The sequence below is a fragment of the Otolemur garnettii genome, unplaced genomic scaffold, assembly GCF_000181295.1.
Source record: "Otolemur garnettii isolate 467f Iridium unplaced genomic scaffold, OtoGar3 scaffold00017, whole genome shotgun sequence".
Lineage (NCBI taxonomy): Eukaryota > Metazoa > Chordata > Mammalia > Primates > Galagidae > Otolemur > Otolemur garnettii.
The window spans coordinates 17,049,143-17,074,143 of NW_003852412.1; the positions used below are offsets into that span (position 1 = coordinate 17,049,143).

The following is a 25,001-nucleotide window of genomic DNA, read 5'->3' on the forward strand; positions in this document are numbered from 1 at the left end:
AGCCAAGTGCCTTTATACCCCTGGGGCCCAGAGAATGCTACTGATTGCAAGAGTTTAAAAATAGTGATGATTGCCACTAGGTGGCTTTTCTTACTTCAAAGGATTAGAGGCCCTCCTTGGTGGAAAGGTCCTAGATAGAGAGCTGCAACTGCCCTATTTTTTTTTTTTTTTTTGGTTGCAGCCATCGTTGTTTGGGGGGCCGGGGCTGGATTCAAACCTACCACCTTAGGTGTACGTGGCTGGTGCCTTAGCTACTTGAGCCACAGGTGCCAAGCAAAAAAAAAAAAAAATAACATTTGATGTCTGCTGGTCCTAGTCCATTTGCTGGCCTGGCACTGGTTCTGCTAGTTTATGGCTTTGAACAAATCACTTTATCCTCAAAATAAGGGTAAAGGAACCCATTTCAAGGTTTGGGGGAGATCAAGAGAAATGTAGAACTATTTGGAGATTAATAAAAGGCTAATACTCTGTGACCCAAAGAGGTACTTTGGCAGAATAGCATTTTGATAGAAGAATAACAGGTCATAACGAATGGATTTAAGATGATTTATAATGAGCACTAACAAACATTCAGATTATTTATTAGGTAAAGAGAAGCTTGTTTTTAAGTAAGTTAATATGCAATTTTAAATGCAGCTTCATCAAGATCATATATATTTAACTATATGTTTGTTTGTTTATACCTTTTTCAGGAATATTTCTTACTTGCTAGTGAATTTGCTGCCTTTCCGGGGTGAGCCACTGATTTATAATTCTGCCTTTCTCTCTTTCTAGGGAATCTGCAACCTGTTCTGAAATGACTGCTGACCGAGATGCAGCCTATGATGAAAGTACCGACGAGGAGAATGAAAACCAGCCTGAGCCCTCTGTGTCAGCTCCAGGTTAGAGACGTATATTTACCTTATTTGTTCGATATCCCACTTAGGCTTGTTACTCTAATGATAAAAATCATAATAAAAAGTGTTGTGAAACAATTTATTCCACAAAAATTCTTTATGAGTTTTTGGGTTAAAATGTTGGCTTAATGTTAAATACTTAATACTTAATGTTAAAAATTAAAATGTAGCCATTCATTAGCCACAGCAAAGCAAGCAAGCGTGCATACACACAGAATTCAAAATATACTACTCCTTTTTAAATAAGGAAGTAGGAGCAGTAAGGAAGATGTGCCATTTTGTCATCACCTCAAACCTGGTTGCCTTTAGCATTTCGGATCTCATTCAGCTAAAGTTACAGTGGGGGCACTGGAGCAGGGTTACTTAGAATGCTGTATCCTGAGGGTGAAGCCTTCTCTTACTTTAAAGAAAAAGTAGTGTAGCTGTAACAGAGGAAAAGAAAACGGAAAGGTTTGAAATATCTGAGTCTTTTTCAGTCCTTTATATTGAACCCCAGCAAGTGTTAACCTGTGGATAATTTTTCTAGTGTTAACATTTTCTAGGGGCAGTTGGAAGCAGGAGCTCCTGAAATCATTTTACACTTAGATGGTTTTAATCTAAACCCAATATTTTCAGAACTAAATGTTTGATTCGTTTCTTTAGAAAATATTGTTTAAGTACCTATCATGTGCCAGAGACTTTTACACATGCAGTAGAGAGCAAAACAGGAACATCTGTGCCATTCTGCTGCATAAATTCTTGTCAGGGAAGCAGGTGACAAGACGAGTAGATAGAGCGTGTGTTAGGTTGCTAAGTGCTAATGAGAAAAACACAGCAAAGGATGGAAATACCAGGGTGGAAACAGGGATAAAGGTTATGACTTTGGTGGGGGTACCCCAAAAGGCCTCAGTGAGAAAGTGACAAGTCTATCTTGGGGACGAGCATGCCGGGCAGGAAAAAACACCAAGTACAAAGGCTCTGATGGACTTAACCAGTAGCACAGAGGCCAATATGGATAGAGTGAAGAGATGAAGATTGGGAGAATTTGGAGATGAGGTCAGACGGGTAATGAGACCTCATCAGCCATTGAAGAAACTTTACCTTTTACTTCGCGTTAGAGTGGAAACTATTGGAGGGTTTTAAACAGACAAGTGAAATAATCTGGTTTAAATGTAGTGGGATTAGTCCAGCTGTTGTGTTACTAATATAGGATGATAAGTGCAGGAAATATACCAGATGGGAAGCTAGGTCAACAACTGGATGGAGGTGAAGGTGGCTCTGACCAGCGTGATGGGAAGGTGCTGACCAGCATTTCTTTAAGTGGTGGAATGTTTAATTTGGTTTAATTTTTATTATGTAAGTGAATTTCATCATTATTTACTAAAATGGTCAAATTTCCTCATGAGTTCTTCATGTTATTACCCCATTTCTGAATGAGAAAAGAGGTTTAGTAAGATCAAGATCATTTAGTGATTCTACCACATTCATTCCAGAAAGAGATCTGTTTACTTTTATTCGGATCTCCTGAAATAGAATAATAGGGATGGTTTGAATGAAACTGATTGCTAACATCTATAAATAAGTAACAGATTTTATTGCTTTTGTTCTCCAAAGTTTAAAATTTCCCCATTGTTAGGATTGTTGAGAAAATAACTAATGATAAGTAGTCCAGCCTAATAAACTACAACATGCTTGTATGTCCTATAAAATATAACATGAAAAATCCTCCAAAAGACTCAGTGACAATTTATTGGTTTAATAAATTACGACTATTATTGTATGTACTATACTATATAGCATGGAAAGACCTGCTATACTCAATAACAATTTATTGGCTATAAGGAGATACCCAACGTATTCTGAAACTTGACCACCCCTCACTACATTTTCTATTTTTCTGTAGTAAGATTTACTTTTCCCTATGTCTTGAATTTAGAATGTCCAGATAGGTAGTAATGGTATTACTGTCTTTATTAAACTATGACTGTATACTAAGGCCCTAGAGCTAATAGGTATTTCAATTTATTTCAGATTAAGATTATGATAGGTAAGATAGTTGCTGTGTTCTCCATGTATGGCTCAATGCCTAGATTACAGAAGGGGATGGATCACTAGTTCAGTAGTCTCTCCTTGTGGCTTTTAACTCCTGCTTAGTCTAGACTCCCTTTGCCTCCAAAATAGGTTTGTTTGTTTCTTAATTCAATTCCATGGAAACCTGTGACATTACTGTATTTACTATTAAATAACCTTCTCTACAGGTAATTCTTTGTTTCTTTTGATCCAAATCAATGTTACACAAGATGTCCATATCTGGGGAGAAATGTCAGCTTAAAGTGGGTCCACTGAAGAACAGGACCTCACCCAAATATATAGACATGTAAGCACCTTTATGTATAGCTTGAGATCCAAAACTTGCAATATTGCACCCAATTGGATTTTCATTCATGACGACAATATCAGACATAACCTAAAAAATAGTTTATCATTGTGGAATTTTGACATATTCTTCAGAACCAATAGCAGTAGAATTATATGTGAAAGCGATTTTTAAGTATATATTAATAATCTTAAGAATTTTAGCCATTATTAGGAAATATTTCTTAATCTCAATATAATTCAACAAAGTGTACAACTATTTAATGGAAAAACTTATTTCCTAGAGATAGTATCTTTCTTTTTATTAAATCATAGCTGTGTACATTAATGTAATCATGGGGTACAGTGTGGTGTTTCCATATACAATTTGAAATATTTTCATCAAACTGGTTAACTTAGCCTTCATGTCATTTTCTTAGTTACTGTGTTAAGATGTTTATATTCTAATTTTAGAAAGATTCACTTGTACCCTTGTGATTTTTCTTATGAAAAGTTATGCTTAATTGGCTCCTAATTAGTCATCATAAGAGGACTTACTTTAATGTTTTCATTACTTATTTGAATAATCAATATATCAAAATTATAATTACTTCTATCAATAGAAATTGATAATATTTCTTATAGTTAGAGAGTATTTAAATCAGACTTACTAAAAGTACAAATAAGAAATGTATTTTTCTAGAATTTTTACCCTACTTAGTTTCATATTAAAGGTATACAACTACTAAAAACAAAATAAGCCTTTTAAACCACTTTTCTGCATAATTAGTAGCTTGAGATTTAGCTCATTAGTTTAATTAATCCTGCTTCTTAACCAACAGGAAGGTCCCTGTATAACTGCTATCAGCAATTTAGGCTTTTCCTTAGTTGGTAGGCTTCCTGGAAGGAAGTGTGATTATAGAATAGCCTTTTTGAAAATAAATGAATGGCTGTGTCAAGCAGTTGATGAATACTGATATAGTAGCTTTTAAAAATAGAACAGAATCCAAAATTTTTAAGTATCAAAGAGCTTGTTGCTTCCAACAGTGAATGTCTACTCACAGAGGGGATAACAACATGTACTGCCAAGGAGATTACTCAGAAACTCAGCTTTAGAATGATAGATTATGCTCTTAATCTTATCCAGCTAGTTTATCATACACGTTCGTTTGTAAGTTCTAAATAAATGCTTGATTTAGTAAAATCTATTACCAAACCAAACAAGCAATTGAGTGTATTTCCTAGGAATAGTGGGCTTTTATATGTAAGCATTAGTGCTAGGAATGACACTATATGCTATAGATATCTGGATTTTGTGTAGTTCTAGGTTCTGTAGTTTAAGCCCATTATTTTTCTAATGATAACAGAGACCTACACATTATTCATAGTCACTCAGGAGAGAATGAGAAAGTATTTGCCTTGTAAAATAATAAATTAACCACATTCATATATCTACTTTTGAAATATTATAAAAAGCCTGGCATATTTTCTAACATGAGGAAATGACCATTGATAAAAGAGAATAGGGAGAGTACTTTTGTTTCCTAGAGGAAAATAGTTCATATGCTTACTTACATTCTCTAGAAATATGGTCAGCATTATGATAAGATAGTCAGCATTATCACATCAAACAAATAAGACTTCATAGTAGGTAACTTGAGAAAATTCTAGATTGGTCATATTTCTATTGATGCCGTCTTTCTGTATTATTTGCTTCAGATTCTGACTTAGTATTTATTCATCTGAGAGCACTCACATGTGCCAAGTGTTGTTAGCAAATCCATGATGATTTTCCCGGGGAGTCTCTGGAATTCTTCCGTAGGACTCCCCCCATCCCTGCCTAATCCTGTTTTTGAGTTTGTCATCTCAGCTGCTCAGTAGGCTAAGGTGGAAGGATGGCTTGAGCTGAGGAGTTCAAGGCAAACCTGGGCAGCATAGTAAGACCTCACCTCTAAAACAAAAGCGTTGCCCTCATAATAACAGCAAAGGAATAAAATGCCTAGGAATAAACTTAACATAAGAAACTCAAGACTCATACACTGAAAACTATAAAACATTATTGCGAGAAATTAAAGAAAATAAATAAGTAGAAAAACATTTATAGATTAGAAAACTTAATTTTCTTAAGATAAATACTCACAAACTGATACATAGTCAACAAATCTCTGTCAAAATCCCAGCTAGAATTTGGAAATTGACACACTGACTCTAAATTTTTATAGAATTTTAAAGGAGACAGTAAAATAGTGAAAATAATCTTTAATTACAAAAACAAAACTGGATTAACTCTTCCAGATATCAAATGTTGTTGCAGAATACAGCGATCAAGACAGTGTAGGTCCAGAATAAAGACAGCCTTTATATCTGTGAAACAGGATTGAGAGACTAGAAATAAACCTTGAGATTTGTGGTTAATTCATGTTTAGCAGTGTAGCCAAGATAATTTAATGGAAAAAGGATAGTCTTTTATAACAACAGTGCTTGGAAAATTGGGTATTTACTTGAAAAAAATACACTCAGATGTTTATCTCATATGAAATAAGAATTAACTTAAAATATATCATGGGCCTAAAGGTAGTAGCTAAAACTATGAAAGAAAACAAAAATCTTTACGACTTTAGTTTACACAAAGAGTTCTTAGCTACAACATCAATAGAACGATGCACAAATGAAAATATTGATAAATGGGATTTCATCAAAATAAAAAAAACTTCCAAACTTCAAAAGGACATTATTTAGGAAGTAAAAATATATGCCATAAATTGGAAGAAAATATTTGAAAATCATATAGCTGATAAGGGTCTTGTTTCCAGGATACATAAACAACACTTACAACTCAATAATAGGAAAATAAGCAATAAAATTGAAAAATGGGCAAAGGGCTTGAGTAGCTATTTCATTGAAGAAGATATAAGAATGACTAATAATCATTTGAAAAGATGCTCAAACCCATTTAATTATTAGTTAATGCAAATTACACCTAAAATTGGACACCGCGACACACCAACTGGAATAGGTAAAATCTAATGGATAAGAACAAGCATGAGGAAGGGTGTAGCCAAACTTGCTGGTGGGAATGTAAAACCTTCCAGTCACTTTATTTTTCTAAATTTTTCTTTAATTTTCAAGTAAAATCATAGCTGTATACATTTATGGGGTACAATGTGATGATATAGAATGTGAAATACTTAAATCAAATTGATTAACATATACATCACCTCACTTATTTTTGTGGTGAGACATTGAAAATTTACTGTTAGTTATTTTGAAATACATCCTTGTATTGTGCACATTAGGTGAGATCCCATCAAATGCCTTCCCTCCTCCCACAATTGCTCTTCCCTCTTCCCTTTCCCTCCCTATTCTCACCCCTTCCCTCCCCATTCTCACCCCTCCCCTTTGCTAGACTCTATTTGTGTTTTATCATTCCTATGAGTGTGTAAGTGTTTATATATTGGTTTCATAATAATATTGAGTACATTGGAATACGTTTCTCCTCATTCTTGAGATACTTTACTAAGAATAATGTGTTGCAGCTCCATCCAGGTAGACACTAAAAGATATAAAATCTCCATCTTCTTTTTATATGGCTGACCCTTATAGTCACTTTAGAAAAACACTTTGACAGTTCCTCAAAAAGTAAAATAAATGAAGGCTGTCTGGAAAGTATCCAGCCATGTATGTCTCTCCATTTTTAATGTTACCTGACTGGATACTTTCTGGACAGTCCTCATATACCTACTTTATGATCAAGGTTTTCTATTTCTAGTTATTTGCTCAAGAGAAATGAGAATGTAGGTTCACACAAAGACATACTTGAATGCTCATTATAGCATTAGTCATATTGCTCCAAACTGGAAAAATCTAAATTTTATCAAACAGTGAAGGGATAAATAAATATGTGGTATATTCATCCAATGAAGTACTATTTGGCAATAAAAATAAGTGAACCAGTGATATGTGCTACGTCATGGATGAACCTCCATAAGCAAAGGAAACTAGGCACAAAAGATTGCTTATTGTATGATCCCATTTATATGTGATATCAAGAGAAAGGAGTAATTCATTGACATTGAAAGCAGGTTCTGTTTGCTAACACTTGGGGTAGGAATAATGGTCAACTGCAAATGGGCCCAAGGAGAATTTTTAAAAGTGATAGAAATGTCCCAAAACTGATTGCAGTGATGATGATACAAGTATAACTTTGCTAAAAATCATTGATCATTGTAAATTCACCATTTACAATAGGTAAATATTATGGCATATGAAATCATACATCAATAGAACTTATTTCTAGGAAAAGAAGTATTTGATGAATACTTGAGATGAATCAAAATACACACACACACACCCCCCAAAGAAACAAAAAACATTTGCAATAATTAGTCTATGGAGAAGTGTCCTTAGGCATCCTAGATCAAGAAAGTTGAAGTACAAAAGTCCAAGTACAATTCCAGAGTAAAAATTACTCCACAGGGTACAGACATGAACCCTTTCTCTTTTTCTCCTTTCCTTCCCTTTTCCTTACCTCTTCCCTCTCCCCTTCACTTCCCCTCTGCTTCCCATCTCTCCCCTCCCCTCCCCTTTCGTCTTTTCTTTTTGTATTGCTTGGACATGTTCTTACTTATTTTCATAAATCATTGGAGCTATCAGAGAATGAAGAATTCAACCTCAACACAAGGCCACAAATGACCCCTGCTCTCTGTAGTCTGTATATCTCTTTACCTGAAGATTTTACTGTTCTTGAAGCTTCACTGGGTGCCTTCTCTCTCAATGTATTTTTGTTCATATCTGCCTCCCCTCCTTCCCTTTGCCTTTGTCTAATCCTTATGTTCAAATCCCCAGGGAAGTAGCTGTAGGCATGTCATCATTGAGGATAAAACACCTTGTAGATACAATACGTGTTCTAAGCCACGTATTGGACTAATAGCTTGCTGCTACATGATTGCATTTGTGCTCTTGTGTACCAAGCCCCACTATGGCCAGAATTGTATAATGTACAGTAACTTGACATAAGTTGTATCATCTGTAAGCCATTTTAATGATATATGTGTGTGTGTGTATGTGTGTGTATACACACACACATAAAGGAAAAAATTATTTGGTCACTTACAAATATGGAGAGATTCACAGAAATTCTGAAGATGGTTAAGAACTGCTATTTTTACTGTTGCTGTGGGAAGTGGACTGATCTGAGAATTAACTTATCTTAGGAATGATATTAGTTCACATAATTAATATTAACAGATGACATTTAATTAGACTATTTAATTTAGTCTATTCTATCTCAAGTTCCTAACTTGTGTTTTTAAAGAATATTTACTAGAAGCATCTCTGAGCTCTTTGGAAGTATGTATAAAATTATATGTATATATGCATGTACTAGTTCGCTAGAGCTGCTATAACAAAATACCACAAACTGAGAGGGTCGAACAACAGAAACATATTTTCTCATTGTTCCAGAGGCTAGAAGTTAGAAATCATGATGTTGTCAGGTTTTTTCCTTCTTGTCTGAGGCAGAGATCTGTTCTAAACCTCTCTCCGTGGCTTACAGATGGCCATCTTCTGCCTGTATCTCATCACATCATGCAACTTTATACCTGTCTATCTCTTTCCAAATTATCATTCAAATAAGGACATGAGTCATATTGGATTTGAAAATATCATTACCTAAAAATATCATTTTCACTTGATTACCTCTATAAATATCCTATTTCCAAATAAGGTTATATTCCTAGATACTGGAAATTAGGATTCTAAAATACCTTTTTGGAGAGAGGACACAGTTCAATTCATAATAATGCAAATGTATATTTTTCTAGGGCAAGGATCCAAATTTTTATCAGCTTTCCAATAGGGACCATATTTCAAAAAATATTCAGAACCATTAACCTAGAAGGATGGTATTTAGACTAGAGTAAGACTTTTTAAAAGGAAACAGAATCCTAGAATAGATGGGATGAGATGAAAAGAAGAGATAATAGCTGCATTCAGACAGGAAGCTAAATCACTGTCTGTGCATTGGATTAGAGGTTTGTCTAGAGCTGCCCCGTTTAATAAGGTAGCCACTAGCTACGTGAGGCTATTGAAGATGGGAGTATTGAGGCTAGTCCAAACTGAGATGTGCTGTAAATATATATTATACATTGAATTCCAAAGACTTAGTATTACTTAGTATGAAAGAAGAATGTAATATGTCTCAATACATTTCTATAAGTTGAAATAACATTTTGAATATATATATTTAATGTACTTAAATAAATTGTTAATATTAACATCACCTGTTTCTTTTTACTTTCGAAAATGTGGCCAATAGGAAGTTTAAATTTCCATATGTGACTCACCTTACATTTCTATTCAATACACTCATCTTAGTGTTCTTAAATTTCATCTTTTGCTTATTTTGTAGTACTAGAAAAAGAAATAAAATTGCATTACCAATGTTTTATGAAGGCCTTAGTGTAAGGAGATCTCTAGGCCAGGAGATCTAAGAACCTGTGTGTGACTGGAGTTGTGGGTATAACTGAGTGTTTATACCTAAGAAATGTAAAAGATAGTGCACTGTGTTTTTGATTCATTGCAGTAAAGCTGATTTATGAATGCCTGAATCATTTATCAGTTTGTCCTAGGAAAGTCAAGCTAAACATTTTGATTGGCCCTATAAAACAGTAAACTATGACCAAGTTGAGACAAAGGTGGTGTGAATGCAGCAATAGCCTCTAACTCAGCTGGATGTGTATAATGCATTATGTAGGATTCTTGTCTCTCCATGATTGTGACAAGGATCTCTACCACGAACAGCACATCTGCTCCCTTGAAACAATTCATCAACATCACTTATAAGTCATATTTAAGATCAAAAGGATAGAAAAGGTTACCAGTTGATGAGGTTCTGGAATGTTGCCAGCCCACCAGCATTGATGTGATACTTGCTGAAACTTAACTCCGAGGGCTTGGGGATGTGTGAAGGATGGAAATCAGCAGGCTTGCTAGGCGAAGTTTGAATGTATGACGTACTGAAAGAGAATGGTTACAAGTAGGGTAGCCAGGAGAAAGGTTCAACGTGACACCCTCAGTGGCAAATTCAAGCCATCTAGTAAAATTTAGGGATGCTGAGAAATAAGAAACCAGGAACACTCAGGATTTTATGAGGAGAGAGGGAAGGAATGTATTATAATTTGAGGGATGACAAAACAAAAAGGAACTTAGGATACTATTAGTCGCATTACTCTTCACGCCATATTGTTTTCTAATTTAAATGAATAACTTGGATGAAATCAGCAGTTTTAAATTCTTGATCCTTTCTGTAAACCTAAGTACATAATTTTTTCTCTTCTGAGACATTAATCATTGTTTTAATTAATTGATGTGAATGCGTTTAAATTGGGCAGCAGTTTCCTAGTTTTCTGTAGTCCCCAGCACACCCAATTATCTTAGATATGGGCTCACTTCATTCATTGGTATCACTTGCATGACTTCCAGAAATATATAAATTTGTGACTTCTGGAAGAAGATGATACCAGTGATGAACTTTAGCATGGGAGGGGCTTACTAGCTATCTTACCCTGAGCAAGTTCTCTAACTTACCTGGCTGAATCTTTGGGTTTTCTAGATAAAAGATCATGTCATCAGCAAAGAATAATAATTTGGCCTCTTCTTTCCCCATTTGGATATCCTTGATTTTCTCCACCTGCCTGATTTCTCTGACTAGAATGTCCAGCACTGTGTTGAATGGAAGTGATGGTAGTGGGCAAGCTTGTCTGGTTCCAGTTCTAAGCAGAAATGCTTTCAATTTTCCCCCATTCATTTTGATATTGGCTGTGGGTTTGTCATATATGGCCTTTATAATTTTGAAGTAAGCCCCATCTATGCTTATTTTCTTAAGTGTTCTTATCATAAAAGGGTGCTGAATTTTATCGAATGCTTTTTCTGCATCTTCTGAAAGGGATCATATTGTCCTTGTTTTTACATTAATTTATGTGGCAATTACTTTTATAGATTTAGGTATGTTAAACCATTCTTGCATCTCTGGGATGAAGCTCACTTGGTCATGATGAATTATATTTTTGATTTGCAGCTGAATTCAGTTTGCTAAGATTTGGTTGAGAATTTTTGAATCTGTATTCATGAAGATATTAATCTGCAGCTGTTTTTAGTAGTGCCCTTTCCTGGTTTGATGTAAAGGTAATATTAGCTTTGTAGAATGAATTAGGGAAGATTCCTTCCTTCTCAATGTGAAGGAATCATTTCTGCAGTTATAGGTGTAAGTCGTCCTTGTAGGTTTGGTAAAATTTGTGTATGAAAGCGTCTGGCTCAGGTCTTTTTTTGGTGGAAGATTTTATTGCTCCTTCAGTTTTGGTGCTTGATATTGGTCTATTGAAGGCTAATCTATGCTTCCCTGCCAGGTTGTGAGTTTCAAAAAATTTACCCATTTTTGCTACATTTTCAAGTTTGGGAGCATATAGATTTTTAGAATATTCTGAGATGATATTTTGTGTTTCTGTGATATCAATTGTAAGTTCTCATTTTTCATTTTTAATTGTGGTTATTCGAGTCCTGTTCTCTTTCTGATTAATTTAGCTAGAGGCTTGTCAATTTTTTATTTTTAAAGAACCAACTTTTTGCTTCATTAATTTTCTGTATAGTACTTTTGTTCTAGAGTTCATTTAGTTTTGCTGTGATCTTGGTTATTTCTTTTATCTGCTGGGTTTGGGATTGGTTTGTTCTTTTTCCAGTTCCTTGAGAACATTAGATTGTTGAATTATGATCTTTCTGTTTTTTGGATATAGGCATTTAAGGCTGTAAGTTTTCCTCTCAGGACTGCTCTTGCTGTAGCCCACAGATTTTGATAACTTGTGTCCTCATTATCATTTAGTGCTAATAATCTCTGCTTTCCATCTTTATCTCCTCATTTACCCAACTATCATTTAGCAATAAGTTGTTTAGTCTCCATGACTTCATGTAAGGATGAGTGATTCTGTTGAAAATGATTTCTGACTTTATTTCACTGAGATAATACATGGTACAAATTCTATTTTTTTAATTTGTTGGGACATGTCTTGTGGCCTCAGTTGTGATCAGTCTTATAAAATGTCCCATGAGCTGATGAGAAGAATGTATATTTAGTACTTTGGGGGTAGGAGGTTCTATAAATGTCTTTGAGTTCCATTTGTTCTAGAGTTCTGTGTAAGTCCCTCGTTTCTTTGCTCGTTTTCTGTTTGGAGCATCTGTCCTGTCCTGTCACTGGGGCGCTAAAGTCCTTGTTGATTATGGTGCTGCTGTTAATCACTTTGTTTAAATCCAGTAGAATTTGGTTTATGAATCTGGGTGTTCCTGTGTTATGGGCATAAATATTTAGGATTGTTAAGTTTTCTTGTTGAGTTGTTACCTTCACCCTTATGTAGTGACCATTTTTCTTTCTTTCATTTGTTGTTTTGAAGTTGATGTCATGTGATATGAAAATGGCCACACTAGCTTTTTTTCCTCATTTGCATGAAAGGTTGTTTTCCATCTTTTCACTTTAAGTCTACAGAGGTTTTTATGGGTTAAATGTTTTTCCCAGAGATAGCAAATACTTGGCTTGTAATTTTTTTTATCCTTTAAGTTAACCTGTGTTGCTTCAGTGGAGAGTTCATGTCATTCACATTTATTGATGTATTGATATGTGTGGTAGGTTTCTGTTCATCCTTTTATGTAGATCCTTACTACTTTGTTTTACCTCTTGAAATGTGGTATCTAGGCTCTGACCTTTAGCTTTTGGATCGTTTTACACGGGTCGTTGCCTGTTGTGCTGATCATTGTATAATGCAGGTCTGAATACTTCCTGCAGGGCACATTGGTCTTCACTAATTCCCTCAGCAATTGCTTGTCTGAGAAAAATCTTTATTTCCCCATTATATAAGAAACTTAGTTTTGCAGGATACAAGATTCTAGGCTGGACACTTTTCTGTTTTAGGAGGCTGAGGCTAGATCCTGGCTCCCTTCTGGTTTGTAGGGTTTCAGAAGTCTGCAGTTAGGCTGATCTGTTTTCCTTTGTAAGTTATCTCTTGGTTTTCCTTACTGCTCACAGGAGTGTCTCTTTCATGTTTCCTTTGGCCAGCCTAATCTTTGTGTGTCGTGGTGACTGCCTCTTTATGATGAAATTTCCCAAGAGTCCCATGTGTGTGGTTCTTGTACCTGGATATCTAGATTTCTAGCAAGGCCTGGGGAATTTTCCTTAATAATTCCCTCAAATAAATTATCCAACCCTTGTGAATTTTCTTCTTTGCCCTCAGGGATACCTAAGATTCTTGTGTCTGGCCCCTTTACATCGTCCATAGTCCTACTTTGTTGCGGGCTTTGTTCCTTCCTTTCTTTCTCTTGATTGACCTGTTTAGTACAAAGGTTTTATCTTCAAATTCTGAGGTTCTTTCTCTGCCTGATCCAGCCTGTTCTTAAAGCTTTCTGTTGTGCTTTGTAATTCCTTGAAGGGATTTTTCATTTCTAGAAGTTCTATTTGGTTTTTCTTTGATATTTCATCTTTAGTCATTCCCTCCACTGTCTTTCTATTGGGTTTCAACTGTCTTTGTATTTCCATGCACTTAGTTACAACCCATGTTCAAAATTCTTTGTTATTTTAATTTTTTCTTTTAGGTTGATATCCATTAGTAATGAGTTATTGTTTTTGTTACAAGGTGACCTTTCACTTTAATTTTTCACTTTTTCTGAGTTTTTCTACCGGTTCTTCCTTATTTGGACACTATTGAGATCCAGGGATGTTGGAGCCAGCTTGTAGCCTTGTCTCTGATGCTCCAGTGATAGGTCCCTGACTGTGTCAGAGAGAAGAGTGCTGGTCCTGAGTTGCCTGTGTGTTGTTCTAGCACGTTTAATGAACCTCTCCCAAGTTATCTCTGACTTGCTGTCTTCTCTTCTTCTAAACAGAGTGTAGTAAGTTAGGTCCCCCAGCTTACTCTCTGGTGATGGAGGGTCATACTTGTGAGTGTACATCAGCCACAGCTGTTTACTCGAGTTGGGAGACATTTGAAGAGCTATATCATTGTTCTCCCAGTTACTGGTTGATGTTTGCGTGAGTGAGTCAGCTGCCAAGATGTTATTTTGTGTCCGTGGTGGACTATGGTTCCCTAGAGTACTAGATTGCCCCAAGCTTTAGAAGGAACTGTGTAGCTTCCAAAGAGATTCTTGGACTGAGCTGAGAGGTTTCTTAAACCCCTTGTGGAGAAAAACAGGGTGTGTGTTTTGTAAGCTATATTTTTGCACTGCTCTGTAGGAATGAAGTCCCTAGAGGTGCTGGTGTTCCAGTTTTTAAATGTGTTGTTTCTCCTATGATCTAGTCTTGTGTTTGTCCATTCTGCTCCCAGAGGTAGGAGATTAGGATGAGACTGCTCTTAGGTGTATGTTGTGAGATTTGGGGTGCAGACTCTTACTAGGCTGGCAGCAGTGTATTAATTATCCCTTTTACTCCCTAATGTAAGTTAACCAGAAACCAGGCTAGCTGATGCTGTGTTCTGTAAGTTCCTTGTTGACACAGGGATGGTAGGAACAGAATGCCTTGCTATTTTGTTTTTAAGCCCTTTCTCTGCACTGCTCTCGGGGGAATGTAGTTCCTGGAAGGTTTTATGTATCTGTATAAAACTACCACTTTTTCCCCTAAGGTCTAGAAAGATACCCGTGTGTCTAATTTCTTCCACTCCTGTGGTTGGTGAATTAAAAATGAAACCATTGGAACACTTAGGGTTAGGGCCCTATGTGTGGGTCCAGACCCTCCTCTTCACAGGGAAAAGTGAGTGTTGAAGATTTCTTTCCCAATTTTATGGTGCAGTGCCTGGGATGGGTCTTTGCCTAAGTCTACCTTGGCTTTTCCTACCCATTTCATATAGATGTTTTTCCAGTTGTCCAGTGGGTAGGAGTCTGAGTTGGACTCTGACTTTCTCTCAGAGGGAACTGATTCCTGGATGGATGTTTATTTGGGGCTCCATGGGCAGAAGGAGAGTTGGGAGCTTACTATTTCACCATGTTCTAACAACACTCTGGCTTGATACCTTTTGTCAGTTTTAGAAAATTGTTAGCCAATTTTTTTTTTAAATGTTGATTCTATTCTATTTTTTTCTTTTCTTCTGTTATAGGAATTCCGTAAAACTTTCCCCTATGTTAAAGTTTTTTATCACAGTCCACACCTTTCTTTTCTCCCTTTCCATAATTTCAATTCTTTAAGTTCTATATGCTTTAGCGTAAATATTTTCTGCAGACCCGCTTTGTCTATTAAAAGTTTCAGTCCCTATCAATTTGTTCTTCCCTTGTTTCTCGTTTGTATCATAAATGAATGAAGCATATATTTAATCTACTGTGTAGATATATTTAATCTACTGTGTTTCTTTCCAGAAGAAACTGTGTCACCTGCTTGTATGTGATAGTCCCTCACAGCATCTCTTTCATTCAGGTGCCTTGAAATTAAAAGGAATGTGGTAATTTAAAAAAAAAAAACTCCTTTGATGAGAAAATATAATTTATGTATATGCCTCATATTCCTTTATTTATGCACGGTGCATGTAAAGTACTTTGAACGTGTTTTTACTCATTAATTACACATTTTAAATTTTTTTTAAAGTGTCCAAACTAGTACTGAGCACATTGTAGGTATATCCTAAGTGGGGCTATAATAAACTATTGGTATAATTTGGAATTACTTAAATTATTTTCATGATTTTCACTAGTTAACACTATGTACTGTAAAATTTTACACTTTTAAAGATAGTTGTATAGATGTGGTCCTTAGCTTGTTTTATAGTTGGGATGATTTCAGGTACAAGTAAAAAAGGCTCAATTATAGGTGACATTAATGAGTTAATTTTTATCTCACAAAACAAGTTTGAACACAGGATTTTCCATGGTGGATAATTTAATACCTTCATAATATCATTAGGAACTCAAGTTCTTTTTCTCTTTTATTCTGTTCTCATTAGGTCTTTTGTGAGAAAAAATTCAAGATGGCAGCCACTGTTCCAGCATCATTATCGGTCATGTTTATATAGATTTTTTTCTCAGGGCTTTCTGAAACATTGTCATAATCCCTTTCCTGAAACCATCACTTAAGGAGGATAGCATACTTTCAGTTACTTGCTTAGTCAAAGCTTCATTCCTTGGCTCATCTATGGAGAGTGAACAAATGGTTTTCCTTAATCAGGAAGGGAAGAGAGGGGAAATGACTGCTGGATAGATTGGAAAAAAACTAAAAATAAGTGTTATCCCTGAAAAGAATTCTATTTTTAATGCTATTATCAGTCCTTCATGCTTAGAAAAATTATTGATTAATCAAGTAATTTCCTAGGAAAGAAACTAGATGTTTACATTTTAAAACTGCATTTTCTCTATTTATTAAAAAGTTCTTTAATTTTTATTCTATGATGATGGAAATAACACATCACAATTATTGTAAGAAGCATGTCTACTTATTCATAATTTTATTTTTAATTTCTTTTTTTTTTATGACAGGGTCTCACTTTGTCACCCAGGCTGGAGTTCAGTGATGCAGTTATAACTAACTATAACCTTGAATTCTTGGGAGCCAAGTATATCCCCTGGCCTCAAACTCCAGAATAGCTAGGACTAGAAATAGAGACCACCGTTCCTGGCTAATTTTATTTTTATTTTTTATAGAGACAAGGTCCTATTACGTTGCCCAGGCTGATCTTGTACTCTTGGCCTCAAGTGATCCTGTCACCTTTCCCTCCCAAAGCGCTGGGATTACAGGCGTCAATTACCATGCCCATACCACTTGTTGATAATGTTGAACAGAAATGGTAGACTAGATTTTGATTTCAAATTGAATTTTCACAGTGTGACTCTACTTTTAGATATGGCATCTAGATTATAAATTACATGGAAAAAAATTATTTCTGTGCCTCCAAAGTTTATTATTGATCTACAGTCCTACTCGTGTAAAGGTTTCAACTAGGAGAAATAGATCTCTATTCTAAGCTGATAGTTGAAAGAGAATAAACATTTCTAAGAGCCACCATTATAATACAGGGTATCCTATATGTTACCATATATAGTGAAAATGGAAAATTGTAGCTAAATGTATCTTTACTTACAAAATATTCATAAAATTCTTGTAAAATATTGTCAACATGTTGGTCACCTCTTTCCATACCCATATGGGGCTTCATGATGAGCGTGTTCCAAAATTACCTGCTATTATGTGAGTTGGATAGTTTTTCCTATGTGTGGAGGCTTTTGGGACACCCTGTATAATTCAGTCCTTCCCTGTTGCTGAAAAATTTGAGTTCACGGGCGGCGCCTGTGGCTCACTGAGTAGGGAGCTGGCCCCATGTACTACCAAGGGTGGCAGGTTCAAACCCAACCCCAGTCAAACTGCCACAAAAAAATAGCTGGGCATTGTGGCAGGTGCCTGTAGTCCCAGCTACTCTAGAGGCTGAGGCAAGAGAATTGCCTAAGCCCAAGAGCTGGAGGTTGCTGTGAGCTGTGACGCCACAGCACTCTACCAAGGGCAACAAACTAAAAAAAAAAAAAAAAAAATTTGAGTTCACACCTAGGATTTCAAAAGTTGGCCAATAATTATTGAGCATCCATTAACAATGGCTATGTGGGTTTCACAACACTATTTTGAAAGATTGATTGTTTGTTTTTTATTTGCAACATGTAAATTGTGGTGGTAAATGTTCATTAAAAGTAAAATATATATATATATATATTTCCTGTTATGTTTTGAGCTGACCTGTAGTATACTGTATGTTGATTTCAAGTAAAACTTGCTTCACCAGTTTGGGGAACATTCTGTCCATAAGATCTTTTGTAATATCCTGCTTTCCCTTTTATCTTAAATATTATTTACAGTTTCTTTACAGTTCCTGTGGTGCAGAGAAACGAGACTCAGCTCCATTTCTGAAGATTTGTTGAATTTAAGTTAGCATCATAACCAAATTCCACCAAAACCCACAGAAACAACTTGTGTATTTAAGCACTACAGGTAGTCCCGTTTATAAACAAAATAGGTTCTGTAGGTTTGTTCTTAAGTTGAATTTGTAAGTTGGCATGAATATATTTATCAAATACCTGTAATAGCTTCTGTTTTTAAGTGTGAGATGTACAGAAGTCGGGTGTCCATAACTTGGATACTGCCTGTATAGTTCTCCCTTTCTTATCTATTGCTCCAATGGCTGTCATTGGAAGTAGGTTTTATGATGTTGACAGGGGTCCAGAAGTGGTATTGCCATATGAATGGGAACATGTGAAAAATGTATTGTGTGAACTGGATTTGAGTTATAAGGCATTGACATATGCCATCATCCTCTTAGGAATTGGGATGGCAGATCCTGGGATGACTACAGATGCATTAACTAAGATTACGCAAGTCACCCTGAATGCTTCAATATATTACCTTAGCAACCCCAAGGCTGTTAAAATTGCCGTGGCTAAAAGCAGTGACAGTGGTGATGGAAGATCAGGGAAAGTTTCTAGTATTGTTAACTTGAAAGACCAAAGGTGGATTCTGAAGAAGATTCTACCAGGCCTGCTTTGAATGCATTTCTAGTGGTTTGTGTTGGGGGGAAAAGGTTAAAATTGAGTAGAAGCAAGATAAATTTGAACCAGAGAAATCTCTTTTGAGAAATGATGTTCATTCTATTAAAACTGTATTCCAGAGGGTAAAAGGTTTAAATAATTTTTTCTAAAGATGACCTATATGACCAAATAAATTTGAAAAATACTGAGTTAATAAAAATTAAATAGTTTTCTTTACTTCTAAATTGTTCAGTCTTTAATATGGTAATTAATATGCAGTTTCAGTTTCATTAAATACGGCATGCACCATTTTCAGACTTTAACATTTAAATTATTAGAAAGTTAATTTATTTCCAAAATATCATGAGTGGGTTTTTTTTTTGCAGTTTTTTGCCGGGGCCAGGTTTGAACCTGCCACCTGTGGTATATGGGGCCAGTGCCCTACTCCTTTGAGCCACAGGCACCGCCCCCGATCACGAGATTATTAAAAATTAAATAAAGTATACAACAATATTTGATATACTTTACTTTTTAATTTGTCCTTCTACACAAAAATTAATTTTTTTGTTGGCATTAAATTTTGTCTTAAATAAACAGTGACTCCTGAATTAGAGGTTTCCTTACCTTGCTCTGTGTGTTTTTATTTTCATTGTTTTCAAAATCTTTTCTTTCTACTGGTTGTTCTGTTTCATAGTGATATTTACAGCATATTTGATTTGTATGTTCAAAATTATGAAGTTAGGTAACAGTACATTTTAAAATAAAAAAGTTAATAGTACCAAGTTTTAAGAGATTTAAAAAGTAAGAAATACGGGTGGCGCCTGTGGCTCAAAGGAGTAGGCGCCAGCCCCATATGCTGGAGGTGGCGGGTTAAAACCCAGCCCCAGCCAAAAACTGCAAAATAATAATAATAAAAAGAAGAAATACTTTTACTTTACCTGAAAAACTCTTGTCACTCTCCTTATTAAAGAGAAAATTTCAAAATAATTTCCTCTTGAAAAATCTGAAGGGATTTGTCGAGATTTTTCAGCTTCACAGATAGCCTGTCCAGGGGCTCTTTCTCTGATATCAAATCTATTATGATATAACTTTCCAAAGTGAAACAATTAGACTTTGCCACCCTTGAAAGTCAGGATTCACATTTTCTTTATGCTTTTATAAAACCCAAAGATAAACAAACAAAAAATAGCCTCTGATCGTTACATGGAGACCCTCCCATTGATGTGCTGTCAGTTAGAAAGCCTTTCTAATCAAAGCCAAGTTCTTACGGCTTGTGTTACGGAGTCTGGTTGGCAGCTAGGTCCCTTGGTAAATCAGAAAGGACCTGCATTGCTTTAAAAACATGAAGTGACGATGCCACCACTTCTTTGCGTATTTCTGTTATTTTATTTCATGCTTTTCTCGGAACCAAAAATTAAAAACTTTTAAGAACTAAATTTTCTGTTCGTTCTTGGAAAATGCGACCTCTTTTAAATCACCAGCTCTTTATAATTCTAAATAGGAAAATTTACCCTTTTTAAAGCCCCCCCCCCCCCCGCATAGGGTTGTTCATGTATTCTGTTTTCTTGTTTAATTAAAACTCACATCAATTCTAAGAACCAACATCTTTTAAATGACACTATATTTTCACCCTACTTCCTTATTTTAGTACCAGCATTATAAAAATAAAATACATGTCTGTAAGGAGGGCATAATAGCCTATTTTAATGGAAACGATTTAGACCAGGAGCTGAGGAGACCTATTTGTCAGGCAGGGATTCTGGAAGATATACATGTGGAAGTCTTTGCAGTCTGTACAGCATTCAGACTAGTATTATTTTCATCAATTTTTACTCTTTAAAGTAGGAATTTATAGATTCCACAGAATTTTTAGATTCCGTTTTCTTTGTATCTCACACTCTGTACTTTGTTCTTCGTGTTCTGAAGGGTGGTGGAGTTGATTTAGTTTTTATTTCTGCATCATCAAGCCCAGTACTGTTACGCAGTAGGATTTCTACATGTGTTTATTAGGTAGTGAATGCTTTCTTTGTAGTATAATTGAATATATTTCAGACAAAAACAATAAATGCAATTTAAATTGGATTACACTTTTTAAATCATTTCACCTGCCATGTTGTTTAAACACCATTAGTAAAATGTTGACAAATTGGGTCTCTTATTGTTATTTTCTGGCATGACATCAGGACTACCTAAGAGTTTATTTTAGCTCCATCACATTGCTAAATAAAGCTCAGCAGTTATAACTTTTATTTGGCACAATTTCCTGCCTATTTTAGAAGGATAAAGTAGGGTTTATACTATTTGTTTTTCTCCAAGCTTCATAACACTTATTTAAACATTGTGTTATATCCAAATTAGCCTAAAAGACTCCATTCATATTCTGTTCTTTGGCTGGTGTGCCACTTACTCATAGATTCATTGACTGTGATTGATTATAAACTGCCATTGAGAACTACTTCCCTGGATTCGTCATTTGTACCAGTTTGAGTGACTCACAGTTCCCTCTGCTATTGGACTTCACAGCGTGTAATAAGGTGTTTTTAATGACTTTCCCTGCAATCATAACCTAGATTATTTTGAAAGCCAGAGAGCAAATGAATTGTGCCTCCATAAAATATTTTCATAAAAATAAGGTTACAATATTCTACGTCAGCCTTTTCACCCAAATCACCTTTTAAAAATAATTTCCTGCATTCCTGATAAATTTTATAAAGTGCAAGCAAGCTACCCTTTTAGTTGGTAGTATACTTGTCTGATTGTGAAGTCCCTAAGAAAGGGATAAAAGCATAATTTACCCATCTTTCCTTTCCTGTGTCAGCACAGTACTTTGTACTTAATGAGTAGCCAATATTTTTGTCAAATTGAATTTTCTAATACTTCTATAAAAGATTTGAAAAATTTTTACTAGGAGTACTCCACAAAGGTCTTAGGAGAACTTTTGCCTAAAGCCAAAAAAAAAAAAGCAAAGCAGGAGCAGAGCTATCGCATAATTCTCATGTGGCTGGCTGAAAGACTAGGCGTGAGAGCATTAGAACTTTCACATGAAACTAATTGTTCAGTGTGTGGCAAAGAATTGAATGTTTTGGAATTTTGTCTAAGTCCATCAGATAACTTCTTACCTTCCTTTCAAAACAGTATCTAAATTTGGTTCAACAAAGATCATTATAATCATATCTTGTTCAAGAGCAAGGTCAGTGAGTCTTACAAGTTTCAGATCAAAGATCAAAAAGAGTCATGGGAAAGTGAACTACCATTGATTCTGTGATGCTCTTTGTGGGCTTTACGTATACGACTTACCTCTCTTCGTCTTGACCACAATCAATACTAGGCCTTACAGCTCTCATTTCAGGAAACGATAAATAATTTGTCCAAGTTACACACTGATGAGATGAAGAGCCATAATTAGAAGTCCTTTGTAACTGACAACAAATCCCCTCGCCCCATTTAATTATCCACTCGGTTATTTATGCCCTTTTACCTGCAATTAATAACTAGATGTGGTTGTTAAGCAAATCTTAACTATTTTATGTGGGTGAATTGACAAGATTTAATGTAAAAAATATTGAAGCCAAAAAGCTAAGTTGCCACTTATTACACTGGAAAATAAGCAGTAATAGAACCATCATTTAAAAGCCAATTAGATGCACAGGAAGGAGCACTCCATAAGTTCCTCTCATAGTGTAGGAAGTCTGATGTCAATGTCAATCCCAATACTTGTCCTGCTTAAGTGACCACATGTTCTGGTGTTTGGGCAATAGACAAATAGAAGTACCCAGGTGATTCTAGTTCTCTCTGGACATGAATCCAGACAGAGAATAAGCATTTTTTCTTTTCTTTCTGATCCCTAGGTGCTCTGGAAGAGGCTGCTGATGTTAGTAATTGACTACATGACTTTTGAAGAGACAGTTTAGGTTAATATATGTTAATCCTTTGCTTTAGTGATCACCTCCTTAAGGGGAACTCATTAAGGTTCCCTTGCCCAGAAAAGGACAGATCTCTCTTTTGTTTAGGTAATATCTATAAACTTTTACTTCATAGAACTTCTAAATATAAAATAACTCTAGCCACCAGTAATAATGACTGAGTGATACTCAGCACCGTTGTTTACAGCCCTGTGGAGATCTGGATTTTGCTTCTAGTTCTACCAGTCAATACCTTTGCTCTCTGATCACGGCATTTTTTGTTAACTTCTCTGTGTCCATTTTTTTAATATGTAAAATTAAAGGAGACAATTAACCTGCAAAATCCTATTTGTCTCCATGCAAATAGTTCTGCAATGCATGTCAGGCCTACCTTTAGTTTACAATGAGATCAGGGAAAATCTACAGAGTTCCAGGAGGTAAAGTGCTATTTGATGGATGGATGTTCCAAAGTTTTCTTCCACCTATTGCCATCCCTGTAATTCTGAAAGGAATTATGTAAATGGCTCACTGCTAAAATCACAGTTTTATTTTCTAGTATCTGATTTTTAAATAACATATATTACCTTATTTATTTATATATTTTGTATGTTGTAGAAATGGAGGTCTTGCTGTGCTGCCTATGCTGTTCTCAAGCTCCTGGACTCATGTACAAGCTATTGTCTGTCTTATTTTTGAGAAGCCCCAAAGCAGGTGTCCTCAAACTACGGTCTGCGGGCCACATGCAGCCCGCCTAGGACATTCATCCCGTCTGCTGGGTGTTTTTGCCGCTGCTGCCTGTCCTGCTTAGCGGCTGACTCGTCCTGGGGCCCACAGTCTGGCCCTCCAATAGTCTGAGGGGCAGTGAAGTAGCCCCCTGTTTAAAAAGTTTGAAGACCCCTGCCCTAAAATTTTCAATAATTCTGCCCAGGAATGTAATTAGTGCTTAGGAAGATGGCCAGCTTGGGCTAGAAGCAAGAGAATGTATGTTTTATCTTAGACTGTGCTATGTTAATATCTAAGGTGGCCAGATTTTAACATTGGTAAAGTGGGACACCATTGATGGGGGTGGGGGTGGGGTTTCTTAATTAAAAATTTGGTCTATATAAAAATTTGGTCTATATAAAAATTTTCATAGAACACAAAAAGAGTATTTTAATATATTTTTTAAAATTTCAACATAAGTACAATTTACAAATATACATTAAAAAATTATGTACTATTTTATGCTTTGGCATATTTCTCATTTGAGTGAATTTTTTTTGGTAGATTGCTGTCATTTAAAAGGTCATGAAATTTTTCACAAGAATTTGTTAAATTATATTTCACACATAAAATGGCTTTCAAAGTCTCAACACTTAATTGTGATTTTTCTGATGTCCACACTTTATTTACCATAGAAAAAATGCATTCAGTGGCAGCATTAGTTCCTGGTAAGGACAGTGTGTATCCCACAATTTTTAGTGCATTATTGTATGGAATGTGGTTTGTTTCAAAATGATGAAATATTTCTAGCCATTTGTTCTCTATTGTGATTTTTGCTGATGCCCAAGATTTAACCTTTTCCTTATCAATATATTTTTTTAATAATGATACCTCATAAGCCATAAGTGTCACTTTCAAGGCCAGCACTAGATATTTTGCCGCCACTATAAAATATAAATAATACAAGTACTGTCTGCTAAATTCATGAAATAAATAAATAAATTACTTACCTAAATTATCTGAATGGCTGATTTGTTGACATCACTTGTTTAATTACCACTAGTACACAGTACGATGTGTATCGCCTGAGACAGTTACAAAATGTTTTCTTAGTTGCCAATGCCAAAAAATGCCATTGTTCATTAAGTCCAAACAATGGTGGTCAAATTCTAACAACTGATCAACAAGGCAAACTTTGATAAGCAGTTCTCAATAATCAGTTCTCAACAATTATTTGTTATTATTAAAGTTTAACATTATAAAATTAACAAAAATAATACAAAACTCATATCTCTGTGAAATAGTCATATGGCAGCCAAAACCCGTCTATTCCCTTCCTTTTCTCCCGCCGTTCCCTAGTTTGTCGTGTATTCTTTCCAAAAATCGGGACTTTTAAAAACGCCGTGGGATGCAGGACAAATTGTTAAAAATCAGGACTGTCCCACCAAAAGTGGGACGTCTGGTCACCTTGTTAACATCAGGCTTAGAGTCATACTCCACTTAGAAGTATGTGACTTGGACTTTTTTTTTTTTTTTAGAGCTCTTAACCTTTAGTTTTCTCACTTTTAAAATAGGGATTGTAGGTTTACAGAGGCTTATATTTAAGCCTCTTCAAATAGATGTATAATATTACATGTTACATAATATA

General features: G+C 35.4%; 1 protein-coding gene across 1 annotated transcript in view; it reads left to right on the top strand.

Moving 5' to 3' along the window:
* Positions 1-25,001, top strand: part of XRCC4 (X-ray repair cross complementing 4) — a 260,516-nt gene that overhangs the window by 120,317 nt on the left and 115,198 nt on the right. Inside the window, exon 6 of the mRNA XM_012802756.2 lies at positions 775-881. Coding sequence (XP_012658210.1) covers positions 775-881 — 107 coding nt within the window. The remainder of the gene's footprint in view (positions 1-774; positions 882-25,001) is intronic.